The sequence below is a fragment of the Convolutriloba macropyga genome, chromosome 3 (genome assembly GCF_964194025.1).
Source record: "Convolutriloba macropyga chromosome 3, txConMacr16.3, whole genome shotgun sequence".
In the NCBI taxonomy this organism is placed as follows: domain Eukaryota; kingdom Metazoa; phylum Xenacoelomorpha; order Acoela; family Convolutidae; genus Convolutriloba; species Convolutriloba macropyga.
The window spans coordinates 76636722-76662326 of record NC_134470.1 but is presented as its reverse complement, the minus strand read 5'-3'; the positions used below and the strand labels follow the sequence as shown (position 1 = coordinate 76662326).

Sequence of the window (25605 nt, the reverse complement as noted above, 5' to 3'; positions counted from 1 at the left end):
CGCATAAAACCTTTCTTTGACATATTTGGCTCTCTTCATTTTTTTGGTGTGTCCAAAGTATTTTGCAAAAAAATTCATTGAAACGATCGCATGAACACCAGTTATCACGAATAAGAAGTTTTCCATGAGACTATCAATTGTTAAATTTTCAAGAGAAGATGCTTTCAGATAGCCTTTACGGACCTGCTAGTTCAGATGAAAAACAGTAAAAACAGTATGATGGCCACAATGGAAAAAATATCAAAAACCAAATTTATGTTCACACTTATGTTGAGTTAGTTTGGAAACAACTATATTCTTTCGCAACATAAGTTTGACAAAAAACACCAACTCTACTTTCATTCATAATGACAAATACAAAACATAAACCGACAAATGTCGGAAGAATTGCTCTTGAACGACAGGCGAGGCAATTTAATTCATGGTCTTTAATATAGATCAATTTGTCTTTATGGGTGCAAAAAAAACTCGACCCCACGGGGATTCGAACCACTGGCCTCCCGATCCATGGCCACCCCCAATTACCACTGCGCTACGAGTCACTTAATTTTCCTATGCTGCAACCGATTTTATATTAGCAACAAGCTTACTTCGGAGCACTAGAGATCACTCAAAAAAGATGAACGAAAGCGTGAAAAAGTCACTTAAGTCAAAGAATGTTCTAAAAGAAAAGCGCAAAATTGTCAAGCGGAAAATTTGCATAAAAAAAGACAAACACGTTTACAATAATTGCTATGAACTGCGTTCAAGAGCAATTAAAAATGATTACAAATGAATATTTTATCAGTATTGTAAACTAACAAAGAAAAGGTCAAAAATGTAAAACATAACTGACTAACGTTCAATGAATTACTCTCAAACGACCGGCGAGCAGTTGGCTCCAGTAGTAGCCTAGTGGTGCTTTGAGATGCAATCATTAAAGAATGAATTAGGGGGGAGGGGTCAAGTTTTTGAGGGATCTAGCAAATGGGGAGTTGCATGGGAAGGCTGGATGGGGGGCACAAATCGCTAGGTGATGCAGGGTGGACGAGGTCGGTGAGGGATGCGGGTGACAGAGGGGAGGGTCAAACTCCGTCCTTCACCCTTCACACCATAAATTCATGTCTCCTCAAAACAGTTTCTGTGAATCGCATACTTAGATACTAGTAAAGCGTAAGGTTAAGAGCTGCTCAGCCACCTAATGTCCTCTAGGACTTTTGTTTATCACGATTTGGAGGACAAAAAATAGAAGCGTCAGACCAAAAATCGGTCAAGCGAAAAAAAACGCATAAAAAATAGTCGGTAGAGCACCAGAACTGACTCACAGAGTCGTACAATTTTGTTAAAGAGTAATTTAAGAAAAAGGTTCACGCTTTTTGTTTTCCATGGCACTATTTGACAATTTTTACAAAATAGCTTGTTTACAAAATAATTTGTTATTTTTACAAAATAGCTTGTTTACAAAGGACAAGTAAATATCAACTGCTCTATTTTCCAATTTCAATTTAAAAAAACAGACTAACAGAGGAGAGTAAGTTAACAGGCCACTCGTGTCCACATGAGGCAGCCAGGTGCAGTGCTGTGTTCTGCTCTCTATTCGGAATGTTCCCCTTAGCTCCATACTCAAACAAAAGAGAGGCTATCTGAAAGAAAGAAAATGTTCTAAGTTCTCAGAAATTGCGACCATTTTTTATTGCAATAATTTGTCTTAAAATTTGTTACACTGTAACAGACAAGGATTACAATGTTTTGTTAGACTTATCAAATTTCAGTTGGATCTTTTCCCGCACTGGGGGGGGGGGGGTACAAATGGAAACATAACCGACTAACGTCGGGCGAATTGCTCTCAAACGACCGGCGAGCGGTTGGCTTCGTCAGTAGCTAGCCACGGGGGGGGGGGGGGGGGGTGGGGTGGGGTGGGTGCACCGGGGGCTGATGGGGGCAACACTGGGTTGGGGGGCAACAGCACGGTGGGGGGTTGAGGCAATAGTGGGGGTGGGGGGTCAAAAGAGGGGGTGTGTCTCAACCTCTAAGAACCGCCCTTCACACCATAAGTATAAGTCTCCGAAACAGTTTGAGCTGAAACAGCTGAAAAGCTCAAAGAACACTTAAATAGCGCTGGTCGCTACCTGTTTATCCCGTTTTTGAGGAGGAAAAGTCAAAAGCGTCAGAGGAAAAATCAGTCAAGAGTAGTACATGCTAGAGTCATGCACCTAATACAGGGGGGGGGGGACATTTTGAAATTTCAAACTCAGAAATACTGCCCCCTCATAATTAAAGCTAAAAGGTCCTTTGCGCGCGATAAGTACATGAAAGGGACATCATGCAATTGAGAAAATCAATCGTATTTGAGTTACAATGGGGAAGCGAGCTCTGAAAATTTGATCATTTTCCTGTTTTACACGTTAACAAACAGTAGCCCAGAATTGATTCAAAAAACCAGAATGACAAACCGCGTTGTAAGAGATGAAATTGATGGGGGTATTACAAACTTAGTTTTCGATGATGGAAACCGAGAGAGACCTCCATGGCGCTGCTGTTCCAATACTGTGGTCCCTCGATCAGAGATCATATTTTTTGTTCAAGTGAGTATTATAGTGCTCATGATTAGTCTTTGTTTCGCCATCCTTTTCTTGATATCGGAAAGTTGTGAGGAGAAGTCAATTTGGATCGCGCTGCTTTCAAGTCTAGTTGGTTATATTTTGCCAAACCCTAAACTATGAACAAAGTCATTCTTACAAACGATAGAATCTTCATGGCAGTTGTAGGCCCGAGTGGTTCTGGGAAAACCGACCTAATATTCAGTATGTTGCAAAGTTCGTCGTTTTACCCAAAATTTCCCATAATTTATTACTTCTACAAAGAGTTCCAGGATACATTTACAGCTATGCAACGTAAAATACAACAAATTGAGTTCATCAAGTATTCTGGATAGGATATAACAAAGAAACTTTCAGATTGTCCGCTCGTTTATGATGACTCATGCGAGGAAATTTTTAACGACAAAGAGTTCGTAAAAATTGCAACGTCAGGAAGACACAGAAAACTTCATGTGATCTACGTCAAACACAACTTATTCCAACAGAGTAAATGGTCGCGGACAATTGATCTAAACACAACTCATACAGTTTTATTCAAATCATTGCGTGACATTCAACAAATAGAATACCTCGGAAAACAGTTAAACTGTCTCCAATTACTCAAGGACGCATACAAATTAGCAACAGCTCAACCCTATGGACATTTAATCATTGACCTGGATCCTAAAACAAGTCCAGGCTTACGATTTTCTTCTCAACTCATTGGTCCCGAACCATCAATATTCTATATTCCTTCGGAGGAAGCTGTTATTACACCAATTACGAATGAAAAAGAGACATTTGCTTATGCTGAAGCGTTGGTGCGTTAATAGCAACCCCAAATCGAAAAGCAAGAGAATTTTTCTAGCCCAAGATATTGAATTCATTTGGTTCCTAAGCGATTGCGTAATGAACGTGCTCTCTGGTGTTGTCCCAATCAACAAGAAAGAACTACAACAATTTGAACCTCAACTACGACAACTTTCTGAAAAATATTTTAGTGCTCTAGAAAGAAGTAAATTATTCCAGACAACGAGAGGGCATTCTCTGATTCAACTAATTGCCAGACCTTGTCTAGAATATCTACAGAAAAATGCCAACTGAGGAATTTGTGCTCATTCCTCGCAACATGTTTACAACTGAACAACCCCAAGTTTCGCAAATATTAAACAATCCATTAACAAAAAACAAGTCGAAACAACTATCGCTTCTACGGAGAACTTCAAAACAAGAGCCACCAGAAGCGGTCATACAGCAGAACACAGAGCAACAGACAGATGACGTCATGGTTTCGGATGAAGAAGAAAAGCAACAAAGTATCCCAGACAACACTAAACGGAAAGAGTTTGATGAAATCAGTCAGAGTGTGATCGATGATATAGACTTTCTCGATAAAACAAATTTGGAAAAGCAAAAACAATTTTGAAGAAAATCAACGGATCACGCATTATTTCACTGGACTTTGATGGTAAAATCCTGATTAATGGAAGGAACACCGACATTCCAGCATCAACTTTCCTCTACGCATTACAACAAACATCATCAAAACTTTTGCCTGACGATTATCAAGTACTGAATTATTTGAACCTTGCGCCACATCTCACTTGTAATACTTACGCAAAGAAGTTCATAAAAATTCCGAAAGAGAAAAAACTACGTCAGTTTCCAGATGGAGCAGCCAGTGAACAGAAACCTGCTATCGAGAGAGCAGAAAAAACAGACTGCTAGCTTTGATGAGGAAGGCTTCGCAGACGCGGAAGAAGAAATTAAAACGCCAACAGGCTGGAAAAATCCATTCAGCGGAAATCAAAAAACTAAATAAAGTTTACACGAAAGGAAAAGCAGCATTTGGAAGTGTTGCTAACATAAAAGAGGAAAGCGGCTTTTCCCACAAAAAAATTGAAAAATTCCTTCAATCGAAGAACTCATACACTAAATATCGTCAATTCCGGAAAAGTTTTCCACGATTGAAGGTAGTTGCTTACAGAATAAACGAAATCTGGTCCATGGATGTAGCCTATATGGACAAAATAGCCAAGCACAACAATGGGGTCAAATACCTATTGATTGCAGTTGACGTTTTATCACGCTATTTACGTGTTCAACCTCTCAGAACGATGTATTCAAAGGATTGCGTTGAAGCCTTCAAACAAATGATAAAGACGAAACAACCAGAGAAAGTGTGGACAGACAAAGGCACCGAATTCAAGGGCGAGTTCAAAACATTCTGTGAAAACAAAAAGATTCATTTGTATACAACCGAAAACGAAACCAAATCGGCGTTTGCGGAAAGAAATATTCGATCACTTAAAAACATTATATACAGATACTTGGAAGAAAAATGGACTTGGAACTATATAAAGGAGCTTCCCAATTTCGTAAATATCATTAACAGTCGTGTTAACCGCGTCACAAAGTTAGCTCCAAATAAAGTTTTCAAAAAACATGAACCATTTTTAATTTCGATTGCTTTGGACAACAATAAATATAAACCACGCTTCGAAGAGGGGGACCTGGTACGAATAGCGAAACCAGACGATACCTTCAGAAAAGGTTATACTCAGAATTATACAGACGAAGTTTTCACAGTACTACGATTGGCTACAACAAGTCCACCTACCTACAATCTGATTGACGCGAACAACGTTAAAATCCTGGGGAAGTTTTACGAACCGGAATTAGTACAAGTTAATGTGTTAAACACTGAAGAGGAGCAATGATTTCTAACAGCAATTAGTATACAATTGACTTGCTATCAAATGCATCAATGGACGTTTTCAATGAAAATACTATGGCAGCATTTCGGAACCAATTATCACAACCAATACACTTACAGGGAGAATGGCAAGTAGCATTGACTTCTCTATGTTTTCCATCAAACATCAATAACGTCAACTCTGGAGAAATAGCTGTTTACAAGAATTCAATTACCGATCCAAATGAGTCGATTAATCGATCAGGACAACTCAGAAAAATTCGGACTGGTATTTACAACAGCTGGGAAGATCTAGTCTCGGAGATTGTTCGCATTGCAAGACTAAAACAGTTCGATCGTAAGTTCGACAAGATAACGCAAAAGCTTGTGTTAACATTTGGGGAAAATGAAGGATTGTCATTTCAAGACAATGAAATTCCCAGCATTCTTGGTTTCAAGGGGACCCCGGACCCTGCACACAATGGTTTTGTTCACATTGGTTACAAGACAAACTTGGAAAATGGGGCTTCGAACACTCCTAACAGACATTTTGGTATTTTCCCCGTTGATATTACATGTGGGTCGCAGCTTATTTTTGTGTACCTTGATACTATTGAGTATCAACATGTGGGTGACTCACGTGCACCCATTCTCAAAATCATTGAATCGGAGAGACGTGTGAGAAACGGTAGCCTCAACACAGTAGCACCTATTCACCATAAAACCTATACAAACTTGGACTACAAGCGTTTACTTTCAAACAATATCCAGAGCATCAAAGTTGAGCTGAGAAGTGAAACTGGGAAATTGATCCCTTTCACTGGAATTGGTAAAGTCTCAAATTCCAGAGAACACGCTAACTGATGGAAGCCTATTATAATAATCAAGCATCCAATTCAATGCCCCATTTCTCAGGACATTATAGACAAAGAGGAAGTGGATTCGGCGCATTAGCTGCTGGCATTGGTCGTGTTGCATTACCCCTAGCCCGACGACTTATTTCGCCAGCAGCAAAAACAATTGGAAGAGAATTGCTAGTGCAAGGTGCACCAGAGTTATTAGAATTTGCAACAAAAAAGAAATCAGCGAAGCAAGCTATGAAAAGTACAGTTGCCAAAACAGCGAGAAAACAAATCGGAGGAGCACTTCAACGAGGACGAAAAGCAATCTATCGAAGGAGGTCGAAGAACAAAGCATACAAAAAGCAGTCTCCATCAAAGAAAAAGATCATTTCGCGAAAAACGAAGCCACAAAGAAGTCGATCAGATTTCTTCTCAAAAGTAAAAAATGCGTACTAACATTGTTATTCCCACAGAGGCAACACATAGCTCATTGGACTTGTTCGAGAAACCTCCCCTTCTTGTAACATTTGATCAATCGTTCGAGCAAAAAACAGGACCTTTGTACTCGCCCACTGGATCTTCGTTAGAGTTTGAAATAGTCGGTGACAGAAATAACTTCATCGACCTACAGAAAACTTATCTGGAAATCAAATTTCGAGTTGTTCGAAATAATGGAAACGATTTACGCTTCACCACGGGAGATGCCAACAACAGTGACACGCCACATCTGGTCAATAACGTCTTACATTCGCTTTTCACCGATTGCACAGTGTCAGCAAACGGCATCAAAATTTCTTCTGCGAATGGTCACTACGCACACAAAAGTTTCATTGAAACAGAATTTTCTCATGGATCGGACGCAAAAAAAACTTGGTTGAAATGTCAGGGATATGAATATGAAGCAGACCCAACAGGCGTCCCAGCCGCTACAATCACAGCTCGACAAGAAACTGAGAAGATCAGCTCAACTCACAATGTACGGAAAAATTGCTACCGATTTCTTTTCATGCGAGAAGCATCTAACGAGTGGAGTAACGCTGCGAATTTCTTTCAGACGATCACAGGATGACTTTACGATTGTGAGCGAAGACGGAGCTAAACACTATAAAATCAAAATCGATGAAGCAAAATTGTTCGTGCGAAAAATGACAGTCTCAGATAACGTTCTGGGTGCAATCGAGAAAACACTACTCAAGACACCTGCAATGTACCGCTATAATGAAGTGATTTCAAAAGCTTTCCTAGCAACAGCTGGGCAACAGAGCTGGAAGCAAGAGGACATTTTCACGAAAGAACCCATTCGTAGACTGATAGTTGCAATGTGTCGCGGCGATGCGTTCATCGGTACCAATACGCTCAATCCGTTTTCATACAGGAAGTTTGACTTGAATGAGATAATAATTTACCGTAATGGTTTCGACACAGCTGGTACACCAATGTCAACAACCGATAATAAACGACTATACTACAATTCAATGGCTGCACTAGCTTATGTAGAAAATGGTCACGGAATATCTCTATCCGACTTCCCCCATCACTATATTATGGTGTTTGATCTCACCAGTACTCAAGAAGCCACTCATGATTTTATTCATCCCGAGTTAACAAACTCTTCATTATCTGTGGAACTCAAGTTCGGTGCAGCGTTGCCGCGCAATATTGAAATTTTATTTCTCGGGGAGAAATGTTCAACAGTTTATACCGATTCTTCGAGAAACGTTTCCAAAAACACTCTTCCTATAATCTAATGGATGAGGATAAAATATTCAAATTGACCCAACAAAGCGGGCACTTGATGTTCAAATTCAACGGTGTTTATGCAGCTGACAATTTCCCCTTGAACATGATTTCGCCAAAGCACTACTGATCGCATAATAGTAGACCTTATGGAAGACCGACGTGACTCAAACAAACCCTTGCAAAGCGAAAACTCTCAAATGTGTGGACTTTACTGTATTTATATAGCACATTATTTTCTCAATGATGGTTTCCCATTCATTCCCGATATAAATGAAGTTCAGCTTATATCATTCATTAAACATATGAAGTGAATATTCTAGAATTTCCGTTTTACTTCAAGAATGTTTGATGACTCATTAGATCTTGAACCTTGGATTAGAAGAGGAAACATTTATAGCTTGTAAACAAATTCAAATGTTTGTCTAGACTTTGGAATGTTAGTTGGACAAATAACTAAGATTACCGCATCATGACATCAACTCGACTAGACATGAGTAAATAAACAATTTTTTCGCATCTGATTGGTTGAGCAAGCCTCACTAAATCTGGTCCCGGGGACGTGAAACTTATTCATTGCTTTCTGCCTTTCCTCTTACAATCAGTTGATAAACATTTTTCTTATTATTGAACAAAAACACTCAGATCGTTTACTTCTAACATCAGATTCGCAACGGTTTTCATTGAAATGCCTCAAGTCAAGTGTGATATTTGTCAAAAACATTTGGCTGACAAAAGAAGCCTTCGACGTCATCGAAAGAGCATTCATAAAATCTATCCGCAAAGTAATTCTTTCGAATGCAACGACTGTGGTTTTTCTACAAAAAGTCTCTACGAACTAACTGGTCATATGACAGTTCAGCATGATGCTCCGAACCCCCGCTACTGCTTGTACTGTAACATATGCTTCCCATTCGACCCTGATTACCTGGATCACATGAATACAGTTCATGGTTTGCCAGCTTGGAACATTGACGTGGAAAACCTACCACATTCGGGAATTTTGCCGACAGAACGCTTTTGGCGACACTCTGAGAACCTTCGAGATTAATGTTGACGCACATGACTTCGACCTCTTCCATATTATGCAAGTCAAGAGACAAGAAATTGAAAACATCGTTCATATGAGCGTTCAACAGCATCCGCAAAAAGTACAATTCAGTTCGACAATACAATTGACAAAACCAGCTAAAGATGATGATGAAGAACCGTCCAGCCAGCGAGATAAAATCTCAGTACATGTACAGTCGAAAATGGAGCGGGTTGATTTTGGGGGCCTTGCTGATAAAACCTTCCACGCAATGGTAGAGCAGATGCTTCTATCTTTGAATAACTTTGCTTCGCACGGTAGCGGTTGGACGTTAGATCAGATTGTCAACATAGAAGTCCGACTAGCAAAAGCTAAGCCAATAACCGCATCTTCATATTTGGCACTTCCCGCTAAGCTAGCAAACACCATGGCCTTGCTAAACATACGAAACAGGGAAGATGAAAACTGCTTCCTCTACTGCTTCACAGCTGCATACCATTTCAAATATGGTCCCCGACTTGTCCCTGCCGGTGCATCTTCACGCAGAATAACCACTCCGGCAACATATGGACCAACTAACCCAATCGCAAAACAAGCAAATGGAGTGTTCAGCATGCCAATGGGCTTCCATCAGATGACAAAATTTGAGGACCTCAACGATGTTCGCGTCAACGTGTTTCGGTAAGAAAAACTTGAAATTGCTAACCCAATAGAAGTAAAAGCTGATAAAGATCATGAGAGAAAAACAAACTGTTTGAACAAAAAAGCTTTAACACAAACAAGACTCATTAGATCAAAACTGTTTCAGCTATGCTGATAGTGGATTAACACCATTCCGGGTATCGAAAAAACTCAACTGCGACTTCAACTTGGATTTGCTTCTACTAAGTGACGGCAAATGCATCATTACGTTTTGATACGCAATTTGCGGAGTCTGGTGCACAGAGTGCGAGAGCGGGTATTGAGGACTGATAACCATCTATGTCGAAATTGCTTCCACGTTTGCTCCTCTAAAGAGCGGTATGACAAACACATTGGTTTCTGTCAACAAAACAGGCCAGCAGTTGTCAGAATGCCTCAGGAATGTACCTTCAAATATAAGAAAATCCAATCAAGGTGGTTCGCGCCAATAGTTGGGTTTTTCGATTTGGAATCGATCATTGAATCAGTCTCTGGGTGTGGTAACAATCCGAAACAAGCAGAAACAAGGATAATAGAAATTCACAAGCCTTGCAGCTACGCATTGTTATTTGTTGCTCAAGATGAGGTAGAGCCTTTTCATTTCGAATGTGTGAGCGGTCTAAATGTAATGTCACAGTTCGTGGCATCTCTTGAACAATTAGCTAGGAAAATATACAGCGTGAAGCAACGAAACAGATACTCCTCTGCTGAAGCCCCCATTGCCCGAGAAGATGTGACAGATTGTTGGATATGTGAGGAAACGCTGGAAAACACTGTGGAAAATCCCACAGTGCTCGACCACTGTCATTTCACCGGTCAGTTTCTCGGATGGGCACACAACAATTGCAACATCAATCGGAAATTTCTCAATTACACGCCTCTGTTTGCTCACAATCTTTCCAACTATGATCTTCATCATGTCATTCTTGCTCTTCAAGGAAGCAACATGCGGAACACTATTTCAATCATTCCAAGCACTGATGAGAAATTCATAGCCTTGGAAATTGGAGTCCTGATTAAAATGCGTCCTAATAAGAACGGAGTTGACAAACCAGTGTATGAGCATATAAGACTGCTCGACTCCTTCCGATTTATGCACTCATCGTTAGACGCTCTCGTCAAAAATCTTCCAGCAAACGAGTTCATCCATCTCAAAAACTACTTCAGCGACTGGCCAAAATCTTCTGTAGACATGTTAAAGCAGAAAGGGCACTTCCCTTACAACTACATCGAAAGTTTTTCAAAGCTAGGAGAGGCTCGATTACCACCAAGAGAAAAGTGGACAAACAGTCTTCAACAGTACGACGTGAGCGTAACAGAGGATGAATACAAGCACGCGCTAACCGTTTTTGAAACCTTCAAATGTAAAACAATTGGCGAGTATTATAACCTGTACCTGAAAACGGACGTCTTTCTCTTGGCTTCAGTCGTACTATGCTTCCGCAAGGTATGCTACCAGACTTACGGACTTGACTGTTGTCAGTATTATACAGCCTCAAATCTATCAGGTGATGCTATGCTGAAAATATGCAAAGCACCCCTTGAGCTTCTAACAGAGAGAGAGCAATTGGATATGGTTGAGGGGCTCATTCGTGGTGGAGTTAGCTCCATTTATAATAAGAGACTCGCAGTTGCCAACAACAAATATCTTCCGAACTTTGATCCGAAGCAGCCTTCAACATTCATAGTTATGATTGACGCAAACAACCTGTATGGGGGAATAATGGAAAAATTTCCTTTGCCTCTCAACGACTTTGAATTCACAGACCAAAAATGGGAGCCTGAAATTGAGCCCCAATTTATCCAGAAAGTGCTTGACACTTCAGATGAAAGCAACGTTGGGTACATAGTAGAAGTCGACTTGTCTTATCCAGATGAGCTTCATGATCTACACTCAGATTTTCCCCTAGCGCCAATGAAACAAAAAGTTGAATCATGCTGGCTAGGCGATTATCAAGAAGAACTCCTATGTGATATGAAAATGAACGCGCCTCCCTCAACCAATAAACTAATTCAGACGCTATTTCCAAAAAAAATTACATATTACATTATCAAACGCTGAAGCTATATGTACAGTTAGGAATGAAAGTAGAAAAGCTACATCGAGCGCTAGCTTTTAATCAGTCGAAGTGGTTGGCTCCTTATGTGAAACTCAACACACAGAAACGGAAGGAAGCAAAAAACAAATTCGAAGAGAATTTTTACAAACTAATGGTGAACAGCGCGTTCGGTAAAACTTGTGAAGGGAAAAGAAACCGCATTAAATTGAAACTGGTCCGCAGTGAGGAAGAAGCTCTCAAGTGGACTAGCGTTCCAGAGCTCAAGTCGTTCAAAATCATTGGAGAAGATCTTGCAACTGTAAGCTTGAATCAAACAGAAATTGTGTGGGACAAACCAACAATTGTTGGTGCATACATTCTGGATCTAGCCAAGAAATTCATGTTCGACTTTCACTACAATACCATGAAAAAGCACTTCATTTGTAACTTGTTGTATTCGGACACCGACTCCTTTGTCTATGAAATCAGGTCGAACGATTTCTATGCCGACTTCCAGAAAAAACCAGCTATCAAGGACCTCTTCGATTTCTCCAACCTTCCCGCGGAACATGAGCTATACGACGGCAGCAATGCACGAGTAACTTTAAAGTTTAAAGATGAAATGGGAGGCAAACTCATCTCGGAATTTGTGGGGCTCAAACCAAAACTTTACTCCATCAAACTCTCAGATGGTAAGTATGACCAGTAATAAACTGTTTTCGCATTGAAAATCAGGAAACAAGGTTAAAAGTGTTGAAAAACAAGACACATTAAACAAAAAGCTAAAACAAAACTTTTTCAGGATTCTCGAAGCAATCAGCAAAGGGTGTCACCAGAGATGCTAGGAGGAATATGACCCATGAGCTGTACAAACAAGTGCTTACTGGTGGCGAGACGGTCCGACTTGTCAACACCAGAATTGCTTCTAGCAAACATCAGTTGATGACAGTTGTTTGCAACAAGAAATCGTTGTCCGGATATGATGACAAACGTTACATTATGCATGATAAAGTCACTACTCTACCATATGGCCATCATGCGTTGCGAGAGGAAATGTTTATGCCCAATATGATCTGCGATCCTGATTGGGGTTCGAGCGATAAAGAAGAGACCAATGTACACTCTGCAGAATCGACTATGGAGCAGAGTCCACCAGTGACTCCGCACACACAGCTACAGGAATCTTGGTCACCTCCTGATCCAGGTTTCAACCAGCGTGCGTACAGCGACGATGCGATTGAAGCGGACATTGCAGATTTTGCAAATCTGACTGAACAAGTGATTGAGGACGAAATTGAAAGATGTTCCTTTATAGACGATCAGGCTGCTGAATCAGGTTCGTCGCCTAGTCTTCTAGATCTAAGACCCGTATCCCCCATTCATGTTTCTACTAGCTCTTCAACACAAGAGCAACCCTTCAACCATCCCGGACCCTCAAAAAGGACGAAAAAGTGCGCAAAACGAACGCTGGAGCTGATATCAGACAAAGAATCTATCAGTGTAGATAGAATAAAGAAATGGAGAGTAGTACAAATTGACACTGATAGTGACGACAATTAATTTCTGTGAAATAACTCTGCTTTAGTTTTCGTGACTTGTGTTTTGTTTTCCCCGTTTGATGGAAATAAAAAATCTTTCCAACTCGAGTTATAGAAAAATTGTACTGTATAAGTCTTTTAAAAGGTCCCGCATAGGCAGTTGATTATTTAATATCTGAGTCATTTTTGTCCTCAGTACCTTCAATCCATTGTATAAGTCTTTTAAAAGCTCCCATATAAGCAGTTGATCAATTTATATCGAAGTCAATTTTATCCTCAGTACCTTCAATCCATAGTATAAGTCTGTTAAAAGCTCCCCCATAAGCAGTTGATCAATTTATATCTAAGTCATTTTCATCCTCAGTACCTTCAATACATAGTATAAGTTTTTTAAAGGCTCCCATATAAGCAGTTGATCAATTTATATCTAAGTCATTTTCATCCTCAGTACCTTCAATCCATAGTATAAGTCTTTTAAAAGCTCCCATATAAGCAGCTGATCAATTAATAACTAAGTCATTTTTATCCTCAGTGCCTCCAATCCATAGTATAAGTCTTTTAAAAGCTCCCATACTAGTAGCTGATCAATTAATAACTAAGTCTTTTTTAACCTCAGTGCCTTCAATCCATAGTATAAGTCTTTTAAAAGCTCCCTTACTAGTAGCTGATCAATTTATGTCTAAGTCATTTTTATCCTCAGTGCCTTCAATCCATAGTATAAGTCTTTTAAAAGCTCCCATACTAGTAGCTGATCAATTTATATCTAAGTCATTTTATCCTCAGTACCTTCAATCCATAGTATAAGTCTTTTAAAAGCTCCCCCAAAAGCGGTTGATCGATTTATATCTAAGTCATTTTCATCCTCAGTACCTTCAATCCATAGTATAAGTCTTTTAAAAGCTCCCATATAAGCAGCTGATCAATTAATAACTAAGTCTTTTTTAACCTCAGTGCCTTCAATCCATAGTATAAGTCTTTTAAAAGCTCCCATACTAGTAGCTGATCAATTTATATCTAAGTCATTTTTATCCTCAGTGCCTTCAATCCATAGTATAAGTCTTTTAAAAGCTCCCATACTAGTAGCTGATCAATTTATATCTAAGTCATTTTTATCCTCAGTACCTTCAATCCATAGTATAAGTCTTTTAAAAGCTCCCATACTAGTAGCTGATCAATTAATAACTAAGTCATTTTTAACCTGTGCCTTCAATCCATAGCATAAGTCTTTTAAAAGCTCCCATACTAGTAGCTGATCAATTAATAACTAAGTCTTTTTTAACCTCAGTGCCTTCAATCCATAGTATAAGTCTTTTAAAAGCTCCCATACTAGTAGCTGATCAATTTATATCTAAGTCATTTTTATCCTCAGTAACTTCAATCCATAGTATAAGTCTTTTAAAAGCTCCCCCATAAGCGGTTGATCAATTAATAACTAAGTCATTTTTGTCCTCAGTACCTTCAATCCATTGTATAAGTCTTTTAAAAGCTCCCCCATAAGCAGTTGATCAATTTATATCTAAGTCATTTTCATCCTCAGTACCTTCAATCCATAGTATAAGTCTTTTAAAAGCTCCCATATAAGCAGTTGATCAATTTATATCTATGTCAATTTTATCCTCAGTACCTTCAATCCATAGTATAAGTCTTTTAAAAGCTCCCATACTAGTAGCTGATCAATTTATATCTAAGTCATTTTTATCCTCAGTACCTTCAATCCATAGTATAAGTCTTTTAAAAGCTCCCATATAAGCAGTTGATCAATTTATATCTAAGTCATTTTTATCCTCAGTACCTTCAATCCATAGTATAAGTCTTTTAAAAGCTCCCCCATAAGCGGTTGATCAATTAATAACTAAGTCATTTTTATCCTCAGTACCTTCAATCCATAGTATAAGTCTTTTAAAAGCTCCGCCATAAGCAGTTGATCAATTAATAACTAAGTCATTTTTGTCCTCAGTACCTTCAATCCATAGTATAAGTCTTTTAAAAGCTCCCCCATAAGCAGTTGATCAATTAATAATTAAGTCATTTTCATCCTCAGTACCTTCAATCCATTGTATAAGTCTTTTAAAAGCTCCCATATAAGCAGTTGATCAATTTATATCTAAGTCATTTTTATCCTAAGTGCCTTCAATCTATAGTATAAGCGTTTAAAAAGCTTCCGCGCTATCAGATGAAAATGAAAAAAGTAGCTGATGTATATATTACCAAACAAAAATTCCTCTTTGTCTCAAAAAAATTAGGAACATGTTCATAGTTACCTCCGTAGATCATCTGTGTCGATTGTAGCAATCTGTCATAATCTACCCTACAACTGATCTAAGTGTCTAAGTGAACTCAGTGAGTGTTTGTGAATGGTGGTGCGTGTTAAAAGTTTGTGAACTGGTGCCGTCTAATTTTCGCAATGGGGTTTCTCTAAACCAGCAAGGTCCGCTTCTCAATCATTGGGGTTGCCAAAGTTAAGAAGGCAAGGAGTTTACTGACGTCAAGCGAGTACAGTTCCGGCTACTCTTCAGACTGTTTATCTCAAGACTTTGTACTCATGACAAGATATTAAAATTAATTCCCAATATATAGAATTTATCAACAAACAAAAATATAAAGGTGAGCAACATCAGAAATTGGTGATTAACTAAAATGTCATGAGACAAAGAGGAGAGTTTTGAAATAAAAAACCCAAAAACTGGTCAAAAAGTAAAAATTAAAAGGACTAACTGAATTATTCCTTTTCTGTAGTCGGTTTCCAACTGGCTCTCCTCGTTGCTCTCCACCTTGCTCTCCGCTTTGCACTCCCTTTTGCTCTCCACACTACTTTGTTCAGCCAGAATATGTCACCAATACCCTTAATATGTACAAGTTAAAACTCGCTTAGGTAACCAGCAGGTAGCTTAGGATCCAATACACAAGTTATTTTTCACCAATACCCCTGATATGTACAAGTTAAAACTCGCTTAGGTATCCACTAGGTAGCTAAGGATCCAATACACAAGTTATTTTTCACCAATACCCCTGATATGTACAAGTTAAAACTCGCTTAGGTATCCACTAGGTAGCTAAGGATCCAATACACAAGTTATTTTTCACCAATACTCTTGATATGTACAAGTTAAAACTCGCTGGGGTAACCAGTAGATAGCTTAGGATCCAATACACAAGTTATTTTTCACCAACACTCTTGATATGTACAAGTTAAAACTCGCTTAGGTATCCACTAGGTAGCTAAGGATCCAATACACAAGTTATTTTTCACCAATACTCTTGATATGTACAAGTTGAAACTCGCTGGGGTAACCAGTAGATAGCTTAGGATCCAATACACAAGTTATTTTTCACCAATACTCTTGATATGTACAAGTTAAAACTCGCTTAGGTATCCACTAGGTAGCTAAGGATCCAATACACAAGTTATTTTTCACCAATACCCCTGATATGTACAAGTTAAAACTCGCTGGGGTAACCAGTAGATAGCTTAGGATCCAATACACAAGTTATTTTTCACCAATACTCTTGATATGTACAAGTTAAAACTCGCTTAGGTATCCACTAGGTAGCTAAGGATCCAATACACGAGTTATTTTTCACCAATACCCCTGATATGTACAAGTTAAAACACGCTTAGGTATCCACTAGGTAGCTAAGGTACCAATACACAAGTTTTTTTGCTATTTCTCCTTACTGGTAGAAGTTAAAATTGATTAGGTATGCAGCAGCCGGCTTAGGAACCGATACGCAAAATATTACTGCTATTACTCTTTATTAGTAGAAGTTAAAACCGACTCGAAACTCCGCAGGTAGCTTAGGTATTCGAAGAGGTAAAACTCTACTTGTGATCTAAACACTGGTATTACTATTTTAAAATCTTGAAAGTAAAGAGTTAAAACAGAGACAACGCAAACAGTTGAATTAGCAATGACAACAGAGAGTCATTTATCAAATACATTTACTGTCTTTTTGTGTCTTTAGGGCTACACGAGCCCTTAAGTCGGCCTTTCGTTGAAAAGTTTCTATATTCTCTTTATCAACCATATTTTCCGGAGTTTGCGGAATTCTGAAGAAACGCGCTTCGTAAAATTTTTTCGCTTTCTCCATACGTCGAACGCTTCGTTTTTCCATAGCTTTGGCTTGGCTTAGTTTCAACGCCGCTGACTGATAATACACTCTTGCTTGATGATGCATTTTCTTGAAAAACTTAGAGTTGCTGCATTGAGATTCGTTTCCAGCCGGTTGGGGTACTGACCTTATCCCCAGGTTTTCTGGAAAACTTTGATCAATGTCTAGGTTTTCTGGAAAACTTTGATCAATGTCTCGAATCGTCTTATCTTCAGAGGCACAACTGTGAGCAGTGTCAGAATGAGGGCAATTGGATGAAGGCAACTGTTCCTCAACCAAACAGTCAGAGCTCTCTGACGGATTGTTTTGCTTAAACCCGAAATCAAGATTTGGAAATTTGCCCTCATTAATCTTGAACATCATCAACTCCGTTACCAACTTCAGAAAACTTATAAGAAAAAATTACCTTCCAAACTCTTGAAGCGAATTTTTGGTGGCGGTAAGATTTCTATGTCGCTATCGTCGTTTCCCGTCTTTGAGCTTGACCCTCGATCCCTTTCTCTGTCTCTGTTAGTCGTCCAGGTGCAGATTTGTAGAACACGACTCCCCTCTGCATTGTCTGACTCCTCAGGATACCCGCCACTGCTAGAACTCGACAGCTCATCGCTTGATTCCAGTTGAACAATTTGAACGTCAATTTCTGTGTCCATTTCCTCAGTTTTCAAACTTTGAGAATCTGATGAATGGGTTGTTGAATTCAAATTGGCGAACTTTTATCATAGAAAACTCCGTTGAAAATTTAAAAACCAAAAATTCTAGCAGATTTTGGAGCCGTGATTTGTTTACTTTATTCGTTAGAAAAATTAAAAGAAGCTTTTTTCGGAAAGTTTGCCAATTTAATATCTTGTTTATAATGATGCACCAACAGTTGAGAAAGTGGAGAATGCTTGTAGTGACTGGTTTATAATCAAGATTTTAAAAGAATAGATGATGAATAATATTAAAAAGAACCTAGATTCGTTAGGTGTAATTATTCATAGGCTCTAACTGTAGTAGCCGTCTGAAGGAGCCGAATACCAGAAGTCCTCGTCTGAAAACCTGGAAAACGGGTTAGTTGGTTGTCTGAAAACACCGAATTAACCAATACAATAAGAACTATTCAATACAAGCACGGTATTAAATTGCAAATTTTGATTTTAGACATCAACACGCTAATTATAAACCTAGAAGGCATTCGTTTTAATTACAATCCAGTTTCTACATATGAACAAAACAATTACACACTAAACGAGACTATTATACCTCACTGTCTGCGGTTATAAACTGACTAATGCGTCATCTACTTAATAACTCTATAGACAGACAATATAATCTGAACTAATTCCGCGTTGGAAATAAACACTCATCCACCAAGCCGAAAAGTTACAGGTCGAAAAATTCAAACCATTCTAAATTTGGAAATTTGGATAAGTCTTTGCATTTGGGATGAAACAAAAAAATGTTCGGGTAAAAATACTTTAGGATAAGAAAGTCAAATGTCCCCCCCCCTGTATTAGGTGCATGACTCTAGCATGTACTACTGTCAAGCAAAAAATTGCATTAAAAGACAACAGGACTAATATAATTGCTACAACTTCGTTTGAGAGCAATTAAAACATAGCCGGCAGATTGCCGGAATAGCTGCGAAAGAACAGACCTGCGTGCCATATAATAAAGATAGAAACAGATACAGATCTAATTTGAAAAAAAATTGACTCCGCTCAAAAAACTAGGCTAAAAAATATTCAGCGATAAATTAATAAAGCTTGTTAAAATTCATTCCATAGAAGCCTCTTATTAGGGACCTTTACTGCACATAAGAGTTCCTTTGACCTTAAACAAATTCAAATTAAACTTGAAGTTTTAAAGTGCAAAAGTCATTTTATTGAGTGCGGTAAGTCACTTGTGATCAAAATCTAATCACGCAAAAAACTTTTGCTAAAGAGAGTGAGAAATGACGTCACGCGCGCAAATGCCGTTAGTGAGAGGAAGTCATTCAGAAAATTTGACTTTTTCAGCTTTGCTGTGTGAACAAATGTAAAACGAAAAAAGAGCGTCAGACGACGAAACAAAATAACATACCAGGACAAGTCCTGATGTACTAGGAGGGACTATTCAAGGACGGACTATGAATGGATTGGGGAATCCATTTAGAAAAAAATCCGATCCAAAAAATCGAAAAAACAGTAAAAATCAAAGCGAAATTGCCGCATGTGAACAAAAAATCACTAGCGACAAAGCGAATTTTTGTTCAAACACTGTTTTATCACTCTACTTTAAATTTAGAGCGAAAAAATTTCACGCCGCAAAGCCACTCGCTTTTTCGCTCCACTTCCTGTTTCGGCGTGACCAAAATCACCACTCCAATTTGACTTCAAAAATCATGAAAATGTGTGAACAGATCTTAAAAAAAAACATAGCAGGACAAGTCCTGACGTACAATTCAAAGAATTTTCATTAATTAAACAGAAAAAATAGACCTATAATGGACAATGAGTGAATTGAGAAAACCATTTTTAAAAAATCAGATAAAAAAAATAAGAAAAAAAAACAGAAAATCAATGTCAAAATGCCGCATGTGAACGAAAAAACCACTAGCCTGAAATGAAAATTCAATTCAAACAAAAAACCAGGCCTAGAATGAGCTGTGAATGGATTGGGAAAACCATTTAGAAAAAAATCCGATCCAAAAAATCGAAAAAACAGTAAAAATCAGAGTGAAATTGCCGCATGTGAACAAAAAACCGCTACCGAGAAACCGAATTTTTGTTCAAACACCGTTTTCTCGCTCTACTTTAAAATTAGAGCGAAAAAAGTTCACGCCGCAAAACCACTCGCTTTTTAGCTCCATTTCCTGTTTCTGCGTGACCAAAATCACTACTCCAATTTGACTTCAAAAATCATGAAAATGTGTGAACAGATCTTAAAAAAAACATAGCAGGACAAGTCCTGATGTACAATTCAAAGAATTTTGATTGACTAAACAGAAAAACTAGACCTAGAATGAACTAAGAGTGAATTGAGAAAACCATTTTTAAAAAAATCTGATAAAAAAATAAAAAACAGAAAATCGATGTGAAAATGCCGCATGTGAACAAAAAAAACACTAACGAGAAATGAAAATTTAATTCACACAAAAAACTAGGCCTAGAATGAGCTTTGAATGGATTGGGAAAACCATTTAGAAAAAAATCCGATCCAAAAAATCGAAAAAATAGTAAAAATCAGAGTGAAATTGCCGCATGTGAACAAAAAACCACTACCGAGAAACCGAATTTTTGTTCAAACACCATTTTCTCACTCTACTTTAAAATTAGAGCGAAAAAAATTCACGCAGCAAAACCACTCGCTTTTTCGCTCCATTTCCTGTTTCGGCGTGACCAAAATCACTACTCCAATTTGACTTCAAAAATCATGAAAATGTGTGAACAGATCTTAAAAAAAAAAGACAGCGCCCCAATACAATTCAAATTCTTTGAATTGTAAAAAAGACAGCGCCCCAATACAATTCAAATTCTTTGAATTGTAAAAACCAAGAGCACCGCAATATAGCTACGCTCAGCTTACAGCTTCGCAGCTATAAAAAAGTTCCTTTCAGTTCACTGGATTACCTCAAGATAACCAAAATTACACTGCATTATGATATCAATCAAGTATATCGAAATTGTCGCATTTTGTCTCTATTGTTAAATTGGCTCCACTAAAAATACCCTACCTCTGCCCGATTGTATTGACATGCAAAGTGAAGGGGTGTGTTCATAGAGGGGGGTGCATGTAAGTCCACATTTGCACCCTGGTTCAAAAGGACCACACACATCTCGGGCAGACCAGAGATGACAGCGGCGTGCAGAGGGGATAGACCTCCTTCTGTTGGGTCCGATTGGGAGTTGACAGTGACTGCGTACCTGTGAGGGGGCTCTCTAGCTTCCTGTCAATCACAGACACATTACTTGGAACACTGATCAAAGTTTATCCATTTTCCGGTATCATCAAATTCGGAAATTCGTCCATTTACAATTGGACGCTTCACATTCAGGTTTACAAAACGCTATTTGAAACGCCTCCTTGTGTTACCTGCACCAAAAGAACTTAATAGGACAAACAAAAAAAACATAATTTTTGCAATCGCACGAGCTAACCGAAACACGTAAAAAAGTTAAATAAATGGACATTTCAACCAAAATCATGAGACAGATGTGCTTAAATTTTTTGCCCCGACAAAAAAATTGCGGCTTCCTATATCAGTCAAATGACTAATTTGCTATTGTCGAATCAGAGCGACAATAAATCTTTCATGAATATCTTGAAACATTATTTTGCACTTAAATGCCAGATCTATTCAGTGTCAGATTCTACCATGTCACATTTTGCTATATAAACATTGAGATTTCAAACTTGCAAACTAGAAAGGTGTTTTTAGAAAGGTTAAGATACTGCGCGCTTTTCGACAACTGCCAGATTTTTCAGCGACTTGACACGTAAGCTAAACTTGACGTTTTTCATTTTGTAGCTCCCAGAAATTTTTTTGTTATCTAGATACACATGCTGAGAAATTTTGCAAATACATTTCCCAGGTTGCGGTGCCAGCCAAAGCGACTTCTGACCACACCCTTTCCAGACTTTGTCATATGATCCGAGCTTCGTGCGATTAAAGTAATGATGCGATCTTTCAAAGCGACCTGTGATCAGACCTGTGTGCAACCCAATTTTTGTGCAACTCGAATTGTTTGTCCGACTCACGCTAACTCTGATCAAATCACCTCCCTCTGGTCAGACTATTCTCTAATACAAGTTACTTGAAATTCGTACAAAATATAGTTTCCAACTCCAGCTTATGGTACTGATCTTCAAAATTTGTTTCAAAATGCTTTCAATCTTGTTTATGCGTCAACAAAACGGGAGTAATAAAGACCTAGGTCAAATGAAAATGGTCACTGTGATCACGCTTTAGTGATCTGACTTACGATCAGATTATGCCCCCGACTTGGGTCTCTGATCAGAATTTCGTGCTACACTGGTCCAGATTGTTGTGCAACCATTGACCAGACTAACGTACAACGCCATCAGTATCCAGACCTTGTAATCTGGGTCGTACTATAGCCCACTTTTGAGACCCAAATAGTCTGATCAGAGGTGGCTTGGGTATGGCGCCTGAATCTGAGTTCACTTTTATTATACCAAAAAAAAGATGTATGACGTTTTGCTTCTGATTTATTTCTTAATGGGCCCTTGTCTGAGTAAATATTTCTATATAATTAAGTCTTTGCTCAATTGAAGAAAAAAATATTCAAGTGTATCGCTGCAATAATTCAACAATTTAATCAATAATTGATGGAAATTTATGCCAGTAAATAACTATACCACAGTTAGTTATCTTTATTTTCTTAGTTCGTATGAGACCCAGTTGTTCTCACCTTTCTCAGTTGTTCACAAGAGTCACAGTCGCACTTGGGGTGGCAAAGAGAGTGGGTGTAAAGAGTAGGCTGTCCCTCTCCCTCCCCTTTGATGGCCGCGCCCAGTAGAAACAAAACTTTGTCTATCTCATTGGATCTCACTCGTTGCAGCAACAGTCTCAGCTGAAATGCATACAGACATCTACAAAAGTCCTTAGATGGGTGACCAAGGCCATCTATAATAAGTATGCCTTATATACAAAAATTCAAGCCCACATCTTTTTTGCTCCGGCACAACTTCTCTGGCGTGACTAGAATCCCCACTACCAAATAGTCGAACCAGTTAAAATAGATTATAGATCTTTAACAGAAGACAACGCCACCCCCCCCCCCCTCCCCCCCCCCCAAAAAAAAAGAATCACACGAAATTTGTACTTCAAAACGTGAGTTTTAAAATACTCCGAAAAAGGGGAGTATCTAAGACCGCAACTATCTTTACCCCCTATGGTATATTTACCATGATTGAGGGCGGGAGGCAATAGGTCTATAGGTTACCTGACCACTAAGAGGAGAGTGTGACTATAATGGGAAAGACCCCAATTTTGATTGAAATTTTATAAATTTTAGTAAGTTAACTGCGGTAATTGAGTTCAGCTGCCTAAAATTCTGAATTAAGGCATCTAAGATACAAAAGTCAAGATACAGAAATACTCGAAAAGTCTAACCGATCAAAAACGGGTCAATAAAAAATACAAACTCACTCAAGGGTGCACTAACTTTGAGAGCAATTAATCGGAATATAAAACATAACTGGCATATTGCCGGAAAATAGCCACCGTTGATTGCACAACCACGATTGGGATTGCAAGAAAAAAAGGAAACATTGATTTTAGCACAAAACATTGTCAAAGAGCAAACTATTTTGATGGGCTTTATGGGTTTTTCCCGTTTCTATTTCCGATTTCGTTTTTTATATACCGACTCTGTTCATTTTGAATTGCTTTGCAGAGCAACTGCTGTTTAAAAGCACTTTGAGCAAAATTAGAGATGAGTTAAACTAGCGGAGAGAAGTCAAAAAGATTCCACACAAAATGTCGAAAAAGCGACATGAGGTAAACCGAAAAATTTTGTTCGACGACGTAAAAAAAAACAAAAATAGGACCGCTATAGTAGCCGGCTGAGACGAAGACGGCGGCTATTTGTAAAGAATATGAAATATTTTAATTAAAATAGTCAAATAATTTTCTCCAAAAGTAGACTGATCAAAAAGGTAGAGATGTGCCCACGAGCTCAGCAAAGGCAACAGACAACTAAACGATTGTTACGATAAGGTATATTTACCCGAAAGGCAAGCGATAACTATTTAATAAACTCAATAAAAATTGAAGGAAAAAAGATCGAACGATAAAGGCGAACGATTAATCATGCTAAAAAATGTTAAAATTGGATGCTATTATAGTGAAAACCGAAAATGTTACTTACAGCCACAGAAAAAAGCTTTCATTCGAATTATTAAAAACTAATAAAAAAAGTACAAGTTTGAGGATAGAGATCTACACTAATATTAATTAGCAATAGAAAACACAAACTGACTAACATCGGGAAAATTGCTCTCGAATGACAGGCGGCGCAATTTAATTCAGGAGATGTAGCCTAGATAAATTTCTCTTTGGGCGCAAAAAACAACATAAGAAAGTCTGGTTCTAACCCCGACCTCCTGAGTCCGATTCCGTAACCTCAACAGAAGCATTAACCACTCAGCTATAAGGCCCTTGTCATCTTCTCTCTAACAATCAGTTTTGTTTGAACAATAAACTTAATTGCGGAGTGAGAGCAATTCAGACCGCTCAAAAATGAAGAACAGATTCATGCAAAAGACACTTGAGAAGTCAAAGAACATTCTAGAACACAAGTGAAAGAAACGGTCAAACAAAAATATTGCATGAAAACATATTCGGTAGAATACCAGATACGACACGAAGAGTTATGCAAAATGATCTCTAAATCACCAATTCAAAAGATAAAGCCTCAACTGTAGCAAACAAAAAAAACATCCCTGCGGGGGATTATCAGGTGAGTTGGAGGTACGCAGTCAGAGTGGTGATTGGGCGTAGGTAGTTTCAGGGGTAGGTAGGTGGGTGTCGGTGCTGTGAGGGGGAGTAGGTGCTGCGTGTGGGTTGATAAGGTAAGTGAGGGCGCAGTAGGCAAGAGGTAGGTAGGCGCGCCGGTGGTTAACGCAGGTAGGGTTTGGGTAGGTAGGAGGGACGGATAAATAGGCAGGTAAGAGGTGTGGGTAGGTACTGAAGCTTGGTAAATTGGTGGCGGATCTTTAGTTTAGATATGTAGGAGAAACATACATGGGATCAAAAAATCTTGAACATAGCCGGCTGATTGCCGGAAAATAGCCACCGTTGACGCGATTGATACACATCGGGATTGAAATAGATAAATTGACCAAATTTTTTACTATTTTTTCAGTGTCATTAATTGTTCTAATTCGGCAAGCAGTTTCGGTTGGATTCTAAATCTAGACATAATTCAGCTTCTAAACTCAAAGCCAATAAACTTAATACCAATGTCAGCTAGCAAACACTCTAATGAACTTTGATAGCCTAATTCTCAATGACTTAATGACCGGGTGTTATCGCTTTATCCCGTCTCTTTGGATCTTGCAATATTGAAATTGACTGTATTTACTATCTTGCACGAATGATTGATTGAATGGATTTAAAAATCATTCAGTTGAAACAGTGAGAGGTAAGTCAGAAGTCAAACGTGAAAGTCGAGAAGTTGACGGCTGCTATTAATAAACAAAACTTAAGTAACGGGCATCTAAAACAGGGCGCTAAAGGTTTTAGTTCTAATGTTGATTCTACAAATAATCTACAAAATTTAAAAAAATTCTGAAACAAAATATCTCTGCTAACCAGCAAAATCATGAAGACATATAACACCTAGCCGTCTTAGTTGTTCTCCATAACAATTAATTATTCTCAGACTTCG

General features: G+C 38.5%; 1 protein-coding gene across 1 annotated transcript in view; it reads right to left on the bottom strand.

Annotated features, from left to right (window-relative positions):
- Positions 1 to 1008: 1008 nt before the first annotated feature.
- Positions 1009 to 25605, bottom strand: part of LOC142336745 (uncharacterized) — a 101307-nt gene continuing 76710 nt past the window's right edge. Inside the window, exons 21-24 of the mRNA XM_075385654.1 lie at positions 22624 to 22785; positions 20925 to 21137; positions 1503 to 1622; positions 1009 to 1083 (exon numbers count right to left, since the gene is read on the bottom strand). Coding sequence (XP_075241769.1) covers positions 1009 to 1083; positions 1503 to 1622; positions 20925 to 21137; positions 22624 to 22785 — 570 coding nt within the window. The remainder of the gene's footprint in view (positions 1084 to 1502; positions 1623 to 20924; positions 21138 to 22623; positions 22786 to 25605) is intronic.